Source organism: Myxine glutinosa, chromosome 3 (genome assembly GCF_964187855.1).
Source record: "Myxine glutinosa chromosome 3, kmMyxGlut1.1, whole genome shotgun sequence".
Taxonomy (NCBI): Eukaryota; Metazoa; Chordata; class Myxini; order Myxiniformes; family Myxinidae; genus Myxine; species Myxine glutinosa.
The window spans coordinates 133,678,497-133,700,841 of record NC_136263.1 but is presented as its reverse complement, the minus strand read 5'-3'; the positions used below and the strand labels follow the sequence as shown (position 1 = coordinate 133,700,841).

Here is a 22,345-nt window from a genome sequence, read left to right as displayed (position 1 = left end):
CCCCCCTCGTGGGTGTTCACCCACCTCCTCACCATGGTGGACCGCACCACCCGGTGGCCGGAGGCCGTGCCATTGGCGGCGTCGACTGCGGCTGACGTCGCGCACGCCTTCATCGCCACGTGGATTGCCCGGTTCGGTGCCCCCTCGGACATCTCATCCGACCACGGCCCCCAGTTCACCTCGGAGCTCTGCGGAGCGGTGGCGCAAGGGCTCGGCGTCAAACTGCACCGCACCACAGCCCACCACCCCCAGGCCAACGGCCTGTGCGAGCGCTTCCATCACTCGATGAAAGCCACGCTCCGGGCCAGCCTCCGCGACAGCAGCTGGGCCGACAGGCTCCCCTGGGTCCTGCTGGGCCTCAGGACGGCGCCCAAGGACGACCTGCGCGCGTCCTCGGCGGAGCTGGTCTTCGGACAACCAGTGCGGGTACCGGGCGAATTTATCCCCGACTCCACGGCTCCTTGGTCCGCGGCGCGCAACAGCGCTCCACCCTGCAGGAGACCGCCAGGAGGTTCGTCCCGGTGCCGACGGCACACCACGGTTGCCCGTCCTCCCACGTCGCCCCGGAGCTTCGCACGGTGGAGTACGTTTTCGTCCGGCACGACGCCCACCGGGCACCGCTGCGGCCCCCGTACGAAGGGCCCTTCCGCGTGCTGGAGACCGGGGACAAACATTTCACCGTGGACATCGGCGGTGCCCCGGATCGTATCTCCGTGGACCGCCTCAAGCCGGCCCACCTCGATCTGGACCACCCCCCGCAAGCAGCGCTGCCTCCGCGTCGAGGCCGCCTCCCGGCGGTCAGGCCCCCGGCACCCCCCAGCCCCGCCGTCCCGCTACCCCCCAGCCCTGCACGCATCACCAGGGGGCGTTCGGCCGGGTCATCCGGCTTCCCCGCAAGCTCACCCTTCAGGTGCGTGGGAATTCTGGGGGGGGGCGTGTGTGGCGGGCACAATGGTCAATAATTCCGAGCACCAGTGGGTGGCGCGAGCGTCCGGGCGTGGAACTGAGATACATGCCCCGCCTTTCGGCCGTTCGGCCATGCCCGGGGGCAAGGCGTGGCCTCGGGACATATATGCGGGCTCTGAGGTCGAGCCCACCCAGTGCTGATGTGCGAGCTTGTAATAAAGTGCTTTCGTTTGTATCCACGCGTTGTGGCCTACCTTTCTGGCAATCGAGTCGTGTGTGCACAGTACCACAAAATCATCTTTGTTTGATGTCCATTTATATGGTACTTACAAGCAGTAGGATGGAGACAAGCCACAGCAGGCCTCAAATTTGCTCAAGTACCGATTCTCCAAGTCGATAGTGGTGGATCCAATGAGCTCATCTGCACTGAACATGTCATAATCGTAAATGCTCACTTTGAGATCTTTTTCCATGGGAAGGACGCATGTCAGCTCAAACATTCTGCAGATAAGAACATCTCTCATAAATCACGATGTAAATATATTAAGTGCAATATAAGAAACATTTACATCCCAGTAATTCTGTATCACAAATGGCAGCCATAGCTCATAAAGTGTTCATTCCTAGTGACACTAGACTCTGGCTCACAGCACACTGATTCCTCTCCCCATATATCTTGTAATTCTGACATGATTGGAATGTCTTTGGTGGAGAGCCATCTGCAGGTCTCCTGTTATCGGTCTCTTCTTTGTTTTTGATTAACACCACTAAGAGGAACTGTTTGCGCATCTGCCCAAAAACAATGAATGGCATCTGCCCCACTATTAGATGAATTACCTTCCAGTAACTGTGTATATATACTCATATTTAGCAAACACATGAAGTCGATTCAAAAAAGTAAGAATGTCTAAATGCCAAAAGTTAAATATCACTAAATCAGATCATACACATAGTGGTTATAGCCAATGCCCTCCTCATCATTTTGGAATGATATATTTACCTGCCAAAGACGGGATTCACATTTTGATGGATGTGGTTCTCCTCATCATCGATCTTCTTCTTTCCCAGCTTAATTTTAATGTAGGGGTCACACTGCTCAAAGAGAACATGAACACGTGCACGCAAGCACACACAATATTTTTCAATGAAGCATTGATCACTTCCCATATTAAGTTACGCTAGCAATTTGCATCCCGGGATAGTCTTACCGAGCCACTGGAGTCTTTAGGGTGCAAGTCCAGCGCTTGCACGATGTAGACACGTACAGTGCATTCCTGCACATCATTGATAGGCAGGTTCTTAAACTGCTGAGGAGGCTCAGGAGTGTTTGGGTTTTCTGGGAGTGTGTATATCCGAAATGAACCCTGTATGGAAGACGTAAGTGCTCAATGTACTGTTACGGATCCCGGATTTAGAGGAGTTACTATTCATGTCATTGCTTATTAATGTTTATTCTATTAAAGGTTGTTGTGGTTAAAGGGTTAGAGAGGCTCCGGATAACAGGAGACCGGAAACGGGATAGTGAACCGGAAGAAGAAAAAGACACGAGGTCCGGGAGAAGCGGCGATCTTCTTCTTCCTCGTCCAGCTCCGACGCGAGCGGTGTCGATATTGAGCAGCGTGGGGGACGCTGCGTTTGAAAGCCCGTCTGGCGAAAGGAGTTACCTGCACGGGGTAATTACCGATGACGCGTCAAGTTGCCGTGGGTTCGTGCACGGAACCAAGCGTCCGGCACAGTTCGCCTCAACGTCTACAAGGACGCGTACGGGTCGCACCTTGGGTCTCGCGCGCTTTGCAAGCCGTGCTTTGCTTTGCCCGCTTTGCTTTGCAAGGAGGTGTGCGCTGCAGCAGCTGTTCCCGGTACGCAACGTGCACGTTTGGAACACGTCAGCCAGGGATTCGTTCAACCGCCCGTGTGCGGAGAAGTCGACCTTCACCTTGGTCTGGAGGGGCCCAGAGACATTGTGAGGGACAGTGACCATTGAGGGGTCGTGAGTGGGGAAAGGGGGCGAAATTTATGAGATGGCCATCTTAGTAAGATTGTTGATGGATTGTTGATTGCTGATGATGGATGGAGAATATATTATTAAGTAATCCGGATCCTTGGTGTGGGGTTTCTTATTGACTTGAATTATTGTGTCTTTCATATTGATTGCGCTACGAAAGCGAATAAAGCAGATATCTTTCTGGCGGGGTCCTCCCACGGTCCGGGGGTCACCAAGACCAGGTAGTTACCGGGAGGACCACGTAACAGTACTCACTATTGGCCATAAAGCAAAAGGATGTGGATTTTTCATTTTTCACAAGGAAGCCGCACTGATGTAAGACAACAAAATACCACTCTCTAGTAATTACTCACATGCATTTCCAGCTGTTGCCTTTGGGCTGGCTGCAAATTCCACAAAATAAATTTTTTGATACTTTTCATCCTTTTATGACTTGTAAATATATTTTAGACCAGAGTCGATGGTGTAATGGTCAGATAGTCTGCTCCGAGTCTGGGTTGGTGGTTCAAACTCGGGCCGAGTCACACTGAAGACTTTGAAAATTTGCACGTGCTGCTTCCATGCTCGATGCTCAGCATTTAAAATAATAAGAAAATGGACAATCAATGCTGGGAAGCAATGGCAAACCGCTCAGTTTAACCCTTGCCAAGAAACTGCTTCGGAATCACAGACACTCTGTGGAGCTCAGTTGGGTTTGGGTCCTGATGGGATTTCCATGGGCTTCACTAAAAATCTCTGTTATGATGTGGTGCCAGCGTAAAGCGTTGTAGCCATGGAGAAGGGAAGGCAACATGGTGCGTGTGTTCTCAGCAATGTTGATAAATATAGTTTCATTGATCATGTGACTGGACCTGGACGAATACATTTGAAACGTGAACATCATCTAATCTCCATTTAGGCTGAGGACATTGAAGATCCAGTGACACTTTACAAAAAGAGGTCAGTGTGTGCCAATAAATGATAAAATTGACTGCTTTCAGTCAGTTGTTGTTCTATAGCCCTGGACAGTTCTCTCGAACAAGCCTGCGGCATGGAGACAGCCAATCGACCTCCCAGGAGCGAGCCAGATACCCCCCACATTCAGGATGGTGTACCCCGCCTTCACAAAGTCAAGGCAACGGCAGAGTTAGAAAGAGAGAGGGAGAAGCGACAGAGACAAGAGGGAAAGGGTCGGTCCATGGGTCCATGGGTCCATGGGACCGATCGCACTCTCTCCATGACCGCGCTGCCCTGACAAATCTGGGGAACAGGGAAGAATGGGGAAGATTTGGCCCCCAACTTGTGTTGTGGGTACAACTACCACGAAGAAGCATCCCCGATAGTGGTGCTTTCATTTAGATGTGCAATTAGCAGTACTCTGCAGTACGTGGGAGTTTGGTGCATGCAAGGTTCTAAGGTTATATGGCTACTTTTTGTGTCTAAATGTTCTTGCATGAAGCACAACTCTAAGAAATATTCAGTGATACTTTTGTTGAAAGGAAGTTTGTCTTCTGAGCATATGAGTTTTATTATGCATGAAGTTTTGATGAGACAATCTTCACTCCCTAGTCTTTGTTTAAAAAAAAAACATCGAATGAACAAACTCTTAAATGATTCAATCATCCCCTAGTCAATTAACCAAAAAACATCAAATGAACAAACTCTTCAAACAATTATTTTCCATCAAGTTAACATTTCATAAGAAAACAACCACAACGTTAGATTAATCAAATAGCCCAGGAGCATTAGCCAAAAATGAAGGGGAAGCCTAGAAGAAATTAGTAGAAAGCTGATTTTTTGCACAGAGCTCCAGAATGTCATGTGGATACCCACAGTACAAAGTCCCACGAGTCCCACCTTGTGGCATTTTCAAAATTCAAGATGCTGGTAGCACAAGCTACCACAGACATGGACCTCCATATGCTCTTTGGATGGAACCCATTGCAAGTGTACTCTATAGGGGCAATTCAGGCAGCCTCCCAGAACATCAAGCAACACCTGATGTTCGTGCATTCAATAACAGGATGTGATACCGTCTCTGCCCTTTACAATCAAGGGAAGAAGAAGGCTCTTGCAGTGTTGGATAATGGTGACAACTGGGATTGCCTGAGTGTTTTCTCTCGATCTAAAAGCACTCAACAAGAAATAGCGAGAGTGGGAGAGCTGTTTCTGCTGAAGCTGTATGGAGCAGCTCGATCGAAGTCACTGGACAAACATCGATATCTCATGTACTTCCGATCAATCCTTAGAACATCTTTGACGTCATCTGGTTTCAAGCTGGAATCACTCCCACCTACTTCGGCAGCTACCAAATTCCACAGCTACAGAGCATACCATGCTGTTCAGCAGTGGCAGGGGAATGAACTGCTGCCAACTGAGTGGGGGTGGCAGTACAGAGAGGGACTACTTGTTCCAATCGAGACTGATAGGCCTGTCGCCCCTGAGAAAGTGCTGAAAATGATATCTTGTGGATGCAAGGCGGGGTGTGGAAAACGATGCACTTGCTACAAGTCTGGTCTGGAGTGTACCCTCTTGTGTACTGTTTGTAATGGCCATAATTGCAAAAACTCTTGGGACATTGATTTAGAGGGTGATAACAGTGTTTAAGTCAGGAATAAGAAATTCAGTTAACACGGTACTGTCCAAAACACTAGAATCAGGTTGGGATGACTGGGATCAAAGAGTTGGTGTGCTTTTGTGTCGTATTGTAATTAAATGTCAAATCCCCATGTGTTGTTTACCTCTTGCAGGCCTTGTGGTCACAATGTGAAACATTTTGCATTCAATAAAATAATAGCAAATTAAACTTATCATGATTTTGATGTTTTTTTCCATTACAGCAGCGGCAATTTTGTCAGCCATCTTGGATTATATCTACATATCATTATCTGAGGTCACTGAAATATATTCTATTAAAATCCTAGTGTGCTAAAACATATATTTAGCCACGAAAAGTACACTTTTATGAGGTTCTAGGCTGAAGTTATCCATATTTATGTATTTTCCATCCAACCGGCGGCCATCTTGAATTTTGAAAATGCCACAAGGTGGGACTCGTGGGACTTTATATTGTGGGCATCCACATGGTATTCTGAAGCTCTGTGCAAAAAATCAGCTTTCTACTAATTTCTTCTAGGTCCTAACCTAATGCTCCTGGGCTAAAAGAGCAGTAACACGTTTTACAATGCAAATACCTTAACTCACGCTCATGGCATACCTTGAATTCTCCATAGGAATGGTCTTGATCTCCTTCTTTTTGGTCATCCCTGCTCAGGGTGAATGTTTGGCAGAAGTCTGACAACCCATGGAAACTGAAGACCTTCTCCAGTTCTCTGTCATAGATCTTTAGAGAAAATTAGTTCTAGAAAATTGAACCACAGTCATGTTGAACCAAAATATTTTACATCACCAATAATTGTTTCAACTAGAAGAAAATATATAGATGATGTGACTCATAATGAGCCCATACCAGCACCGAACAGGATGGCTGAGAGGTATGTACACTTGTCTCAAAGCTGTCTAGCCTGGGTTTGAATCCTGACCCAGCTATAAGCTGTCATTCCTGTGTTTCACATGCAGAGCGATCAATCAATGTGTGTGTCGTCTCCTTAATATATACAGACTTGGCATTTAATATGGAATTATTTTTTTTCTTGACTTGGGTTTCCTTTCTGAACTCAGAATATCAATCTGGTGAGTTTCTTTTACGCTTCGGTGATTTCTTTCTTAAAAGAACCATGTCACTGATTGTCTGTCGCAGCAAGAAGTCAATAACAGGATTATATCACAGGTGGCGTGACAAAATGTACGGACAGGTACATTTGACGATTGGCTTCACAATCGGGTATATAAGGGTTGTTGCGTTCTGTATTAGTGGAAAACAACTGCTGCACATCTACAAAAGTTATTGCCGCTTCCTCTGGAGATGGTCCGTCAACTCGACAATGCTGTTTGTCATGGAGTGGTGGCTTTACGAAATTCCGGCATGAAACAGTGTGCTATTGCTCGTCAGTATGGCATCACTCAAGGTCAGGTGTCAAAGATCCCGAAACGAAATGCTCAGAGGGGTGTCCCTCCTCCAATATCGAGGCCAGGACGTCCCCGCAGAACCACAAGGAGAGATGATCGCCAGCTGCACCGGTTAGTCTGCAATGGCCGTACCAAGTCAGCTAATCGGCTTAGGGCTGAGTGGCAGCAACTGACAAATGTGCCTGCATCCAGAAGGCTAGTCAACCAACGACTGGTTCAAGCAAGCTATCGTGCCAGGCATCCCCTGAGAAAGCCACGCCTGACAAGACAACACCACCAGCGCCGATTGCAGTGGGCCAGAGAGCACCGTCAATGGCAGCCAGGACACTGGAATCACGTGATCTTCAGTGACGAGTCTTGATTTCTGGTCTATCGTCAAGATGGCCATGTCCGAGTGCGCAGACAAGTGCATGAAACCTACAACGAAGATTGTATAGTGCCAAGACTCCAAGCTGGAGGTGGTGGGGTGACCGTTTGGGCTGCTTTTCATGCAGGGAGCAAAACGGACCTGGTTGTTCTGAATGGAAACCTGAACCAGTTCAAGTACAGGGCCATTCTGGAAGAAACATTGCTTCCATTTGCTCATGTAGCCTTTCGAGGAAACTTTGTCTTCCAAGATGACAATGCATGGCCTCATCATGCTCGCATGATCCAACACTTTCTTGCTGACCATGGTGTAGAGCATATGGAGTGGCCTGCCATGTCCCCGGATATGAATCCAATAGAGAACTTGTGGGCAGAATTAACGCGTCAAATCGACAACTTGGACCAGCAGCCTACCTCTGTGCGTGAATTGCAGCAGGCTATTGTCACTGCATGGCAAGCGATTCCTGTCCAAACCTTGGCAAATCTCGTGAACAGCATGCCTCAACGTGTACGTGCTCTCCTGAATGCTCGTGGGGGTTACACGGCGTACTGAACTGTAATTTTACTGTCCGTAATCCCAGTTGTAATTTAACTTTTGTTTTTGTTAAAAAAATTTTTGGCTAATGTGCAAAACAAAGAAATACTTCTGTAAAACGTACAGAAGTTTAACACAGTACTGTCCGTGAATTGCGTTCAATATCAGTTTCCATCACTTTCAAGGATCAATTTATTTGCTTCGAAATGTCAAATGTGGTTTTTGTTTCTTTTGAAGGTCACATTAACAAAATCTAGAATAATTTAAACATAATTCCAATGAACTTTTGGTTCTAAGTCAACTTGAAAAGTAAGTTCACCCCCACAAAAAAAATATTCCATATTAAATGCCAAGTCTGTAATTTAGCTTCTCCCTAGCTTTGGGGAAGGCTTATTGCTGCTGTCGGGTTTGTTTGAACAATTAGCAGCCCCATTTTTAGTGGTACCACAGTGCTTCTTAGACCAGGAGGAGTATGAAACCACCATTTAGAAGAAAAAAATTCTTCCTGCACTCTCAACACTCCAAATTTCCAAACTATCAATTTCCGAACCTGTACCTCGGAACAGCTGGAAACTTCCGGATTGAAACTTTGCATCAATAATGTGAATAGAAAGTATATGGAGTTCACATGATTTTGTTGACCTTGACCTAATTTCTAAGGCCATGACCTAATTATAGACATTTTAACATTTTCACCAAAACTCGACTAAGTTTTGGCTGATCAGAATCAAACTGCCCTCTCGAGATAGCTTCGAGCAGTGGTTCCCAAACGTTTTGTATGACACCCCATTTTGGTTTTCACCAAACCCTCATTGCTCCCCAATTATATTTGAAATAAATGTTACACTTTGTACTCGTATTTATATGATTGGTCATGATAAACTAAATTGTAATTATTTTATCCATATATCTGGTGCACATGGAGAAGATTAAAATATATACATAAAAACTTTAATTTAATTGAAAATTTCCTTATGCACAAAACATTATTTCAGTATATATATATTATTATGCATCCGTCAAACCCAGATTCGTCCGTCGGACTGCCAGATGGTGAATTCATCACTCTAGAGAATGCATTTCCACTGCTCAAGAGTCCAGTGGTGGCGAGCTTTACACCACTCCAGTCGACGCCTGGCATTGCGCATGGTGATCATAGGCTTGTGTGCGGCTGCTCAGCCATGGAAACCCATTTCATGAAGCTCCTGACGAACAGTTGTTGTGCTGACGTTGCTTCCAGAGGCAGTTTGGAACTCGGTAGTGAGTGTTGCAACCGAGGATAGACGATTTTTACGCGCTACGCGCTTCAGCACTCAGCGGTCCCGTTCTGTGAGCTTGTATGGCCTACCACTTCGCGGCTGAGCTGTTGTTGCTCCTAGACGTTTCCACTTCACAATAACAGCACTTACAGTTGTCCGGGTCAGCTCTAGCAGGGCAGAAATTTGACGAAATGACTTGTTGGAAAGGTGGCATCCTATGACGGTGCCATGTTGAAAGTCACTGAGCTCTTCAGTATGGCCCATTCTACTGCCAATGTTTGTCTATGGAGATTGCATGGCTGTGTGCTTGATTTTATATACCTGTCAGCAATGGGTGTGGCTGAAACAGTCAAATCTACTAATTAGATGGGGTGTCCACATACTTTTGCCCATGTAGTGTAAGTATTTAATGTGCAGGTAGTTGATTCGTACAGACTTTGAGAAATATATCGCATCCCAAACAACAAATGTGAATCATTCCTTCCTTCTTCTATAGTCTATATGGTTTATTAAAATTATAATCTGAACATTATTATAATATTATCTAATACTCCTTTACATTATTATCTACCATATAAAACACAATGTCAATTTGTGTGTTTGTACAGATGTTTGTCCCCCTTCACAAGGGCAGGATTTAAAGGCCAATCTTTTACCATGAATGTGTGTTCACTACGGTCTATTTTTGAAGATAAAATAAACTCGAAAAACATTTTCCATAAAATAGTAATTATGTCTCTTCTGTTGGAATTGTAGATGGTGGCTTGCAAACCGAGCCTCAAGGATGGTGTACAGAAGGGGTTTTTATTTTAAATAACAATAAATACAAGGCGCAGGGAGGTGAAATTCGCTGCACATGATGTGCAATGCAAGCAGAATAAAACGAGTGTTCATTTACATCTGTATGATTGTTACGGGGTCCTCCCCTTACCTATGGTCTTGGTAGACCTCCGAATCCCGAGAGGGTCCCCGGCAGAAAGATATGTTATCCTTTGTTGAAATCAAGCAAATAATGAAACCCTCAATGGAACCAGCAAATGAAACAGTCAAATCAATAATGCAACCACACCAGGTTATGAACAAACAATAATATATTATAAATCACACAAAAAGAGCCATACAACAATGGGGGCAATCACCCCTACTATCAAATCTTACGATGGTAACCTTATCAAGCCCCTTAACCCCAAACTCACGGCACCTCCCCAATGTCTCTGTACCCCTCCAAGGCGGAGTCGATGCGCTCCCGCGATCGGGGACTCAAGGCCCGATCAAAGTCAATTGAGGCGGAGGCAATCGAGGCGACCCCGAGGTCACGTGATTCAGCACCCAGCAATACAGCGGTGGAAAGGAAACCCACAAAGACGCACTCCGACGTACACATTTGCGGTTCAATCCGCGAGCCTCCGTATAATTCTCAAGCGCCCTTTCTTGCACAGCCGTCCCCGGCAAACCACCGGGGAATAATGCCCAGCCGACGCGACAAAAACCGGTTCACTGCAGGTTGCTCACGTGGTGTAGATGGCGGACGGCCCTCACTCGAACCCAGGCTTTGAGGCAAGGACACTCCGGAACCTCAATGAGGATACCCGACGACACAGGCTCCACCGCACTCCGGCGATATCTCTTATCGCCCGAACCTCCCTTCAAGGACGCAAAGTTCACTCGCACTGTACGTCGACCGCTCGGTCCGGAGCTTCAACACAAACATCCATTCACGATCTCCTACCGCCTCTTCTTCCTCGCTCCACCTCTTCCAGTCACGATCTGGTTTTCCGGCCACATTTTACCAGGAGCGCTTTTAAATCTTTTCACTATAATAACCCTTTCCCTTCAACCACAATCACCAGAATACTTCGAACCAACAACAATAATCATAACAACAATCATTAGGGCTGAATCCGTAACACTTCCCCCCCTCAAGAAAGAAAGTTTGAACACAGCGAAAACTTTCTTTGCATGCCCTCTTTAAACAAGCAAAGGTAAATTCACAACCCAAATCAGCAATCCCCGTGGGCAACAATGTTCAACCTTCCCCACAAAGAAAGCAACAAAATTTTACACAACCCCCAGAGCTTTCCAAAGTTAATTCCCTCTGGACCAAGCGTCAACAACGACATTGTCCCTGCCCCTCTGATTTTTACTTCTAGTTTCTCTTGAATGAAGGTTAAGGCGTTGTGATCAAAAACCCAAACGCCAGCAAATCTATAGCACTTTCCCCAGGAGGCCAAGCTGAAAGCCAGGTTCCATGGTGGTTGGGTGGTGAGGCCTGGAAGTATTCACTACATGGACGCCTTTAGGAACGTGGAGTTCACGGTTAGTCCGGGGAGGAACGTTCACTACCTGGACGCCTTTAGGAACGTGACATTCACAGTTAGTCCGTGTAGGAATCTTGGCTCGGCGGCTCTGCAGCATTCAGTGCTTCAACTTTTCTGGACTCCTAATAATTACAGTGGGACCACTTGTCACAGTAGTCACCTGACTGGCGGTCCCCTTCTCGGCCACTGCTCTGATAATCCTTCCTTCGGGAGCTGTCATAACTCTGGAAGCCTCCATAATTATATCGCTTGCGGCCACCACCACTACAACTCCGTGGTCCTCCTCTGTAGCCCCCTCGACCCCTAGGAAATGCCTTCCCTACTGTGATGGTCCGACCCTCCAACTCCTTGCTATTCAGATCCTTTTCTGCCTCTCTGGCATCCTTTGAGTTTTCAAACGTGACAAGCCAAACCCTCTTGACTTTCGTGTCTCCCTGTCTTTTATCAGCAGCACTTCCAAAAGCGGTCCATAGTTGCTGAAGGCAGACTCCAAAACATCTTCCTTTGTTTTGAAGTTCAGTCCACCTACAAAAAAACTTGCTACACTTGTCGTCATCCCTAACTGGTGTGGTGTTATTTTCCCTACTGGGCTTTTTAACAACCATCGGGTTACCATAAACTTGACCACCGGCCAAATCATTCCCGATAACAACCGATACTCCCTCTACAGGAAGCGTGGCTTGTAAACCGACGGTGACCGGTCCTGACACCAAATCGGACTCCAAATTGGATGACATGAAGTGGAGCACTAACACAGCCACCAATCCCCTGTAAACGAACACTATCCCCAGTTGCCGTCTCCTCGGACCATGGCAAGATGCCTTCAAGTATTAAAGATTGATGTGCTCCTGTGTCCCTCACCATCCTAACCGGTCTCCGGTTAGTCGAGGCTCCATCCAGTGACACAAACCCCTCGGAAATAAATGGTTGGTAACCCTTTTGAGGGCGATTTCTCACAATGGCCATCGCATTTGGAGTCGTACTAGACGAACTCTGCTCCTGATTTTCCTTTCCCAGAGCATAACAGTTGGACATCCAGTGTCCAGGTTTATGGCAAAAAGTGCAAGTAGGCCCGGAGGAGAACCTCGTGGTCTGCCAAGACATGGGGGCGGCGGTCTGCCGCGAGTCCCCCAGCCGATAGATCTGTCTTGGAACCGCAGTCTTCTGATTTCTGGAAGTCGTGGTGTCAAAGTGGACCTCATTTTCATCCCGAGGCCGCCCTCATGGATTTTCATTCTCCGCCCCTGATGTACCATAGCTCCCCTGGCTAGGTCTGGGTGAGAAGTTCGGTTTGTGGAACCCCATCCTGTGTGTTAAGGCATAGTCATCTGCCATGGTGGCTGCCTCATACAGCTTTGGTACTTTCCTTTCCTCCAGATGAACTTTAATGTCCTCGTGGACACACTGTTGGAATTCCTCCACCAGGATCAATTGTCGCAATAGTTCGAAGTCTTTCCCAACTCCTTTTGAATTACACCACCTATCAAACATGGTTTCCTTCACTCTGGCAAATTCCACATGGGTCTCACTCTCCCTCCTCCTGGCATTCCGGAATTTTTGCCGGTAAGCTTCCGGGACCAATTCATAGGCTTTGAGAATGTGTTTCTTCAATACCTCGTAATCTGCACATTGGTCAATCGGTAAAGCCGAATAAATCTCTTGAGCTTTACCCACCAGAACACTTTGCACTGGTATGGACCAGTACTCCTCAGGCCAGTTTAACTGTCGAGCCACTTTCTCAAAGTGTGGATAAAACTTGGCTACCTCCTTTTCATTGAAGGGCGGAACCAGCTTCACATGTCTGCCAACATTCCAGGTGTTCTGACTCGGTGTCGAACCAGTCAGCAGGGATGGTACCTCTCCCCGTTCTTTCATTAACTCCAGCTCCTTGACTTTAATTTCCGGCTGACGCGCCAATTCAGGGTCCTTTAACTCCTTGTCGGATTTTCTCTCCTCTGCTTCGAGTTCCCTTGCAGCTCTCCTTTCCTCTGCTTGTTCCTTTTCTCTTCTTTCCGGGAGTTCTCTTTCCACTCTCCTCTCCTCGGTTCTTTCTTGTGCTTTTTTCTCTTCTAACCTTTCCTGGAGTTCTCGTTCCAGTGCTGCTCTTTCCTTTTCTGCTTTCCTTTCCTCTGCTTTTAACCTTTCCTGGAGTTCTCGTTCCTGTGCTTTTTCCCTTTCCTGGCTCTGTAATTGCATCTCCAGTTTCCGGAGCTCCACATTTTCTTGCTCTTTTGGTAACCAATCCCAGGCTACCTCTTCCCATGCTTATAATCCCACCATAGATTGTATCACCACTATATGCAACTCTGCCTTCTTCATATTAGTTCGGACCTCCAAGCTAAAATGTTTGGCCAATTTCAAGAGGTCCGATTTTACTAACGCTCTGAACTGTGCTTCACTAGGGGTCACTGTAAACTTCTCTGCGTCAAACTCCATAGTGACTACTGGTAACACCTGTTAACATTCACACAAGAAATTTTAACATACAAAACAACAACAAAAAAAAAAAAAAATTTTTTGTTGCTTGTTTTTGGAAAAAAATTGGGAATGTTAGGGAATTCTTTCCCGGACTAAATTTAGGAATTTTTATATCCCGGACGCAGACCCAATTGCGAGCCCACGAATATCAATTGGACGAGCCCCCAATTTCTGTTATGGGGTCATCCCCTTAGCTCTGGTCTCGGTAGACCTCCGAACCCCGAGAGGGTCCCCGGCAGAAAGATATGTTATCCTTGGTTGAAATCAAGCAAATAATGAAACCCTCAATGGAACCAGCAAATGAAACAGTCAAATCAATAATGCAACCACACCCGGTTATGAACAAACAATAATATCTATCTATAATTCCAGTAATCTCTGTGTGTGTGTGTGTGTGTGTGTGTGTGTGTGTGTGTGTGTGTGTGTGTGTATGTGTGTATGTCTGTGTGTTTGTCTGTGACCGCTGTTTCTCGACAACCACGGGTCCGATATACTTGAAACTTGCCAGGTATATTGCTGGGGACCTGAGGATGTGCCTTTTCAAGGTTTCATATTAATCGGACAAGTAGTTACCGAGCTATGGCGATTTCTTTACCAAACTCCGCAAGCCGTTCGCTTTGGACCAAACCATTTCATGTAAATAGAGGGGGGGGATTGTCACCGTACTCGCAAGCCGTTCGCTTTGGACCAAACCATTTCATGTAAATAGAGGGGGGGGGGGGGGGGATTGTCACCGTACTCGCAAGCCGTTCGCTTTGGTCCGACCCTCCAACTCCTTGCTATTCAGATCCTTTTCTGCCTCTCTGGCATCCTTTGAGTTTTCAAACGTGACAAGCCAAACCCTCTTGACTTTCGTGTCTCCCTGTCTTTTATCAGCAGCACTTCCAAAAGCGGTCCATAGTTGCTGAAGGCAGACTCCAAAACATCTTCCTTTGTTTTGAAGTTCAGTCCACCTACAAAAAAACTTGCTACACTTGTCGTCATCCCTAACTGGTGTGGTGTTATTTTCCCTACTGGGCTTTTTAACAACCATCGGGTTACCATAAACTTGACCACCGGCCAAATCATTCCCGATAACAACCGATACTCCCTCTACAGGAAGCGTGGCTTGTAAACCGACGGTGACCGGTCCTGACACCAAATCGGACTCCAAATTGGATGACATGAAGTGGAGCACTAACACAGCCACCAATCCCCTGTAAACGAACACTATCCCCAGTTGCCGTCTCCTCGGACCATGGCAAGATGCCTTCAAGTATTAAAGATTGATGTGCTCCTGTGTCCCTCACCATCCTAACCGGTCTCCGGTTAGTCGAGGCTCCATCCAGTGACACAAACCCCTCGGAAATAAATGGTTGGTAACCCTTTTGAGGGCGATTTCTCACAATGGCCATCGCATTTGGAGTCGTACTAGACGAACTCTGCTCCTGATTTTCCTTTCCCAGAGCATAACAGTTGGACATCCAGTGTCCAGGTTTATGGCAAAAAGTGCAAGTAGGCCCGGAGGAGAACCTCGTGGTCTGCCAAGACATGGGGGCGGCGGTCTGCCGCGAGTCCCCCAGCCGATAGATCTGTCTTGGAACCGCAGTCTTCTGATTTCTGGAAGTCGTGGTGTCAAAGTGGACCTCATTTTCATCCCGAGGCCGCCCTCATGGATTTTCATTCTCCGCCCCTGATGTACCATAGCTCCCCTGGCTAGGTCTGGGTGAGAAGTTCGGTTTGTGGAACCCCATCCTGTGTGTTAAGGCATAGTCATCTGCCATGGTGGCTGCCTCATACAGCTTTGGTACTTTCCTTTCCTCCAGATGAACTTTAATGTCCTCGTGGACACACTGTTGGAATTCCTCCACCAGGATCAATTGTCGCAATAGTTCGAAGTCTTTCCCAACTCCTTTTGAATTACACCACCTATCAAACATGGTTTCCTTCACTCTGGCAAATTCCACATGGGTCTCACTCTCCCTCCTCCTGGCATTCCGGAATTTTTGCCGGTAAGCTTCCGGGACCAATTCATAGGCTTTGAGAATGTGTTTCTTCAATACCTCGTAATCTGCACATTGGTCAATCGGTAAAGCCGAATAAATCTCTTGAGCTTTACCCACCAGAACACTTTGCACTGGTATGGACCAGTACTCCTCAGGCCAGTTTAACTGTCGAGCCACTTTCTCAAAGTGTGGATAAAACTTGGCTACCTCCTTTTCATTGAAGGGCGGAACCAGCTTCACATGTCTGCCAACATTCCAGGTGTTCTGACTCGGTGTCGAACCAGTCAGCAGGGATGGTACCTCTCCCCGTTCTTTCATTAACTCCAGCTCCTTGACTTTAATTTCCGGCTGACGCGCCAATTCAGGGTCCTTTAACTCCTTGTCGGATTTTCTCTCCTCTGCTTCGAGTTCCCTTGCAGCTCTCCTTTCCTCTGCTTGTTCCTTTTCTCTTCTTTCCGGGAGTTCTCTTTCCACTCTCCTCTCCTCGGTTCTTTCTTGTGCTTTTTTCTCTTCTAACCTTTCCTGGAGTTCTCGTTCCAGTGCTGCTCTTTCCTTTTCTGCTTTCCTTTCCTCTGCTTTTAACCTTTCCTGGAGTTCTCGTTCCTGTGCTTTTTCCCTTTCCTGGCTCTGTAATTGCATCTCCAGTTTCCGGAGCTCCACATTTTCTTGCTCTTTTGGTAACCAATCCCAGGCTACCTCTTCCCATGCTTATAATCCCACCATAGATTGTATCACCACTATATGCAACTCTGCCTTCTTCATATTAGTTCGGACCTCCAAGCTAAAATGTTTGGCCAATTTCAAGAGGTCCGATTTTACTAACGCTCTGAACTGTGCTTCACTAGGGGTCACTGTAAACTTCTCTGCGTCAAACTCCATAGTGACTACTGGTAACACCTGTTAACATTCACACAAGAAATTTTAACATACAAAACAACAACAAAAAAAAAAAAAAATTTTTTGTTGCTTGTTTTTGGAAAAAAATTGGGAATGTTAGGGAATTCTTTCCCGGACTAAATTTAGGAATTTTTATATCCCGGACGCAGACCCAATTGCGAGCCCACGAATATCAATTGGACGAGCCCCCAATTTCTGTTATGGGGTCATCCCCTTAGCTCTGGTCTCGGTAGACCTCCGAACCCCGAGAGGGTCCCCGGCAGAAAGATATGTTATCCTTGGTTGAAATCAAGCAAATAATGAAACCCTCAATGGAACCAGCAAATGAAACAGTCAAATCAATAATGCAACCACACCCGGTTATGAACAAACAATAATATCTATCTATAATTCCAGTAATCTCTGTGTGTGTGTGTGTGTGTGTGTGTGTGTGTGTGTGTGTGTGTGTGTATGTGTGTATGTCTGTGTGTTTGTCTGTGACCGCTGTTTCTCGACAACCACGGGTCCGATATACTTGAAAACTTGCCAGGTATATTGCTGGGGACCTGAGGATGTGCCTTTTCAAGGTTTCATATTAATCGGACAAGTAGTTTACCGAGCTATGGCGATTTCTTTACCAAACTCCGCAAGCCGTTCGCTTTGGACCAAACCATTTCATGTAAATAGAGGGGGGGGATTGTCACCGTACTCGCAAGCCGTTCGCTTTGGACCAAACCATTTCATGTAAATAGAGGGGGGGGGATATAATTTTAGATATATATATAGTACGGGCATGCCCTAGTATTATAAATCACACAAAAAGAGCCATACAACAATGGGGGCAATCACCCCTACTATCAAATCTTACGATGGTAACCTTATCAAGCCCCTTAACCCCAAACTCAAGGCACCTCCCCAATGTCTCTGTACCCCTCCAAGGCGGAGTCGATGCGCTCCCGCGATCGGGGACTCAAGGCCCGGTCAAAGTCAATTGAGGCGGAGGCGATTGAGGCGACCCCGAGGTCACGTGATTCAGCACCCAGCAATACAGCGGTGGAAAGGAACCTCACAAAGACGCGCTCCGACGTACACATTTGCGGTTCAATCCACGAGCCTCCGTCAAGCGCCCTTTCTTGCACAGCCGTCCCCGGCAAACCACCGGGGAATAATGCCCAGCCGACGCGACAAAAACCGGTTCACTGCAGGTTGCTCGCGTGGCGAAGATGGCGGACGGCCCTCACTCAAACCCAGGCTTTGAGGCAAGGACACTCCGGAACCTCAATGAGGATACCCGACGACACAGGCTCCACCGCACTCCGGCGATATCTCTTATCGCCTGAACCTCCCCTCAAGGACGCAAAGTTCACTCGCACTGTACGTCGACCGCTCGGTCCCGGAGCTTCAACAAAAACGTCCGTTCACGATCTCTTACCGCCTCTTCTTCCTCGCTCCACCTCTTCCGGTCATGATACGGATTTCCGGCCACATTTTACCAGGAGCGCTTTTAAATCTTTTAACTATAATAACCCTTTCCCTTCAACCACAATCACCAGAATACTTCGAACCAACAACAATATTCATAACAACAATCATTAGGGCCGAATCCGTAACAATGATGTCTAATAAATAAAGAATATATAAGCACATTGACACTCGGCCCAGACTTCAGACTTTGGCACCCTCCCGAGGCTGCACCGTCGAATAAACTGCTCAAAACCGACATTTTTTATGGGTTGTTTACTAGTACAATATAATAATACTATATAATAATATTATTTGCTGTTATAATACCACTTCATGCATGTAAGAGTGAGTCTTACCATAATGGTGGCAAAGCCTTTATCCAGATAGATTCCACACTTTTCCACTTCACCAGTAGATGCGTAAAACTTGCACCACCAATCCAATGAGTCACTGTCGACCTGAAACCAATTAGAGCATGTGATCAAATAATAACCAAAAAAAACACAAAAAAGAACCTGAGGTATGTTTTACATGCGAATAGCGAGACAATTTAAAAGTTTGTTTGTTGTTGATTTGTACAGGATCAACAAATGGATATAAATCTGTCCAAGTACAAGTAATCTACCTATTCTACAATATCTACCCCCGCTAATTTTCACCCAATTCCACTTTTTGAAATACCAACTTTTGTCCTGGAAGTCCTTGGTGTCCTTGTGCTTTATACTTCTCCCTCCCCTCCCCCCCCCCCTTCCCACGCCTCCTCCCCCCGAGCCCTCTCCCTTCCACACATCTACCTGCTCTCGGATGTTGTGTTTGTGTGCTTCCCCTTTTCTCCCCATCTTGTCTTCCGCTCCCTCTTTTTGTGTATTTTGTTTGTCTGGTCGATTTGTTTGTGAAGTTAATGTTAGCTCTTTCACGAGCCTCGATTCAGTATACAAAAAAAAAAAAAAAAAAAAAAAAAAAAAAAATTGCAAAATAATGAAGGTGAGACTTAAAAAGTTGGGACATGGAGAGCTTGTTGGGAATAGGAAATTTGCCAAAAAAAAGTTTTTTGGGGGCTTTTTAGTGAAGCATAGGTTTTGCAACGCCTTTGGATTATAGTTCCTTTAAAGCATTTAAAGCATTATAGTTCCTAAAATATTTTTTAAAGCATTCCAAAACCAAGCAGTTTTTAATACCAGCATGCAGATTCTTCCATGATGTATATTGCAACTACAGTGTGTTTGGAATTTATTTTGTCACAACAAAGTTGAAAAGCTTAATTTATGGACTGTACCCCCATGCTGAAAAGTAGGACATGAAGAGTTACATACAATGACGGTAGGTAATGCCTGAGTGAGTGTACAACTTGGAATGCAGATCATACCTCCACCTGTCTTCGTTTGGATTTCAAAGTCATTTTCTGAACCGCTTCTGAGAGGCCTTCAGTAGCCTGTAAACGAGAAAGCCTCATAATATAATTATCAGGGCTTTGTTCAAACATGTTCTTGCAAAGTTATACAAAAACCTGTGACTTCATAAAAACACATGATATGAATGACAACACATGCAGCTCACCTATCACTCAGGATAGCTCATCCAACAAGGTGGGAACATGCAAAGTGAGATTCATAGTAGAGCATGTGTACATAAATCACGTGGAGGACAAAGACATGAGAAGACATTGGTGTACTTTGACATGAATAACAAGAACATCAGTAGACAACCGACAAATCAACACAGCGTAAGAACCTGCGATCTCTGCATTATGAATGTGTGCTCAGAAGTGGGACATTATAGAGCCAGCCAGTGGAAAAAAATAAATAAAGGGATAAATAACATTTTCATGAAAAGAAACGAAGACATCTGTTTAATAAATGACACAAGCAGTTATCAATACTAATAAAGATTGTAAATACAAGTGTAAAAGGATACAAAGTGTTTGGTGGACGAAAGTGGAGTTCTGTTTTATTTACACTGGTTTGTGCAGGTATTGCTGCCCCAGTAATATTCATTTCATCTTGCAGAGGGACGCCAAATGGCTCTGTAAAGACAAATAACTCTGTAAAGACAAAAAAAAATGAACAAACTGGTCTCACATTCATTATCTCTTTGATATAACTGGCAAATCCCACACTCTCACTATCTCTCTCCGAAAGGACCGTCTGGCAAAACCCTCCCATCTACTCTCTTAACAATTCTCTTGAGGAAGTTCAGTCATTCAAACTCATTGGTACCACTATTAGCCATGATATTTCTTCGTCAAACCACACCTCCATGTTGGCCTTCAAAGCCTGTCGCCGACTGGGCATCCTCTGTCATACAAAGTCCTTCCGTGGAACCTACACTATCCACCTACAAGGCCTTCATCCACAGCTTGATGTAGTACTGCTCTCTTCTCTGTGCTGGCTCTCCTGCTTCACATCTTGCTCAACTTGATGCCGTGGAAACCAAGGCCTTCAAGATCAAATCTCCCACACTAAAGCTGAGTCTTTGGGTCTATCACTTCACCATCACAGGCAGGTCGGTGGACTCTCTGTCTTCCACCCCCTCCTTTCTGGTCTTGCACCATCTGCTTCGTCCACGCTTTGGCCCCCCAGGTTTGTGCATGGCTCACCTGGTCCACCATCAACTCTCTTCTGGTGAAACTAGTTAAATCTAAGATCAATGCTTACTTCCACTCATTTGCTTCTCTTTATTTCCTGTCTGTGGAATCAACTTCCACATCCTCTTCAATCTTATTCTTCCCTCCAGGTCTTCAAGACAGCTGTTCACTGCCATCTCAGGTCATCACACCTCCAAAGCCATGATCTTTTCTGCACCAGTTACACCACCCACATCCCTCCCAAAATTTTGCTTCTTTATCCATTTTGTCCAACCCTTACTTTCTCCACTATCCTTCATGGTTAAATGCATCCCTTATTTGTTTGTCTCCATCTATTTTCTCTCTCCACCCTGCTATTGGCGTTTCTGCTTTCTCCTGCTGTTCCCTTTGTTATGTTGTGTCCTGGTCTGTTCTGTGTCCGAGCTCTCCCACAAACCTAGTGGTATAAACGAGAACAAACAGACCAGGTATAAACTAGAACAATGCGACTGTGTCGCCAATATGCCTCCGCATAGTCCCACAATGGGTAGATGCCATCACTCTGCATATGTATGGGCAGGGGATCACGTTTGTGAAGTTTCGTGTTGATCGGACAAAGTTCGTTTTTCTATCTAAGATGGCTGCCAAAGCACGTGAGCTATGACATCATCATTTCCAAACTATATGCAACAATGCTGTTAGATGATATTTGTAAAATTTTGCATGGATAGGGTGAGCGGTTTCAGAGATATAATTATTTAATATTTCCTTCAATCCAATATGGCTGCCAAACCATGTGACCTATGATGTCATAAATTTAATATTTCAATACAAATTGGTCATAGATCATGTGCATGCAATTTCAGATTTTTAGGATAAGGAATTCGATTAAAACATTTTTGGCTGGTATACCACTTCATCTATGATGTCATCATTATTATGCTTTTGTTCCCCATTGGGAGCACTGGACAATGTGCCAGGTTTCAAATTTTTTCCATTCAGCGGTTTCCGAGATATAATTTTTTCATTATTTGCGTTTAATCCAAGATGGCTGCCATACCACATGACCTATGACATCACACTTATCATAAAAACATTCTGCATGGGTGTCACTCCTATCCTGAAAGTTTGTCTCAATCGGACATATGGTTGCTGAGAAAAACGAGGTTTAGCCCGTATGGACGGACAGACGTATGGACGTACAGACGGATAGACGGAAGGACGGACGGAGGGACAAGCCGAAAACATAATGCCTCCGGCGATTTTGTCGGTGGAGGCATAAAAAACCCCCAAAAAACCTCTCAAAAAACCGAGTTATCCTATAGGAAAACCAAAAATATATTGGTGCAGCATTGAGTGTTTATATGGAGGTGGATACGATTATCTTTTGAAATATACACGTGATATTTATGCCTGGATAAATCGAGATGGATATTACCTGTGAAAATGGCCATGATGGGCTGCTCAGGCTTTTCTGGGTTGCAGCGAAACAGGTGTAGTGCTTGGAGTGAATGCTGCCCCACGATCAGTTTCCTACCAAATGCTCGGTTGTCAATCACTTTGATGATAACTGGAGGGCAGT

General features: G+C 45.9%; 1 protein-coding gene across 1 annotated transcript in view; it reads right to left on the bottom strand.

Moving 5' to 3' along the window:
- The window catches only part of LOC137424161 (myoferlin-like), a 281,368-nt gene that overhangs the window by 26,869 nt on the left and 232,154 nt on the right, over positions 1-22,345 (bottom strand). The window contains exons 24-31 of the mRNA XM_078773618.1: positions 22,202-22,345; positions 20,156-20,223; positions 19,567-19,632; positions 18,557-18,658; positions 6,108-6,233; positions 2,115-2,270; positions 1,907-1,998; positions 1,237-1,407 (exon numbers count right to left, since the gene is read on the bottom strand). Coding sequence (XP_078629744.1) covers positions 1,237-1,407; positions 1,907-1,998; positions 2,115-2,270; positions 6,108-6,233; positions 18,557-18,658; positions 19,567-19,632; positions 20,156-20,223; positions 22,202-22,345 — 925 coding nt within the window. The remainder of the gene's footprint in view (positions 1-1,236; positions 1,408-1,906; positions 1,999-2,114; positions 2,271-6,107; positions 6,234-18,556; positions 18,659-19,566; positions 19,633-20,155; positions 20,224-22,201) is intronic.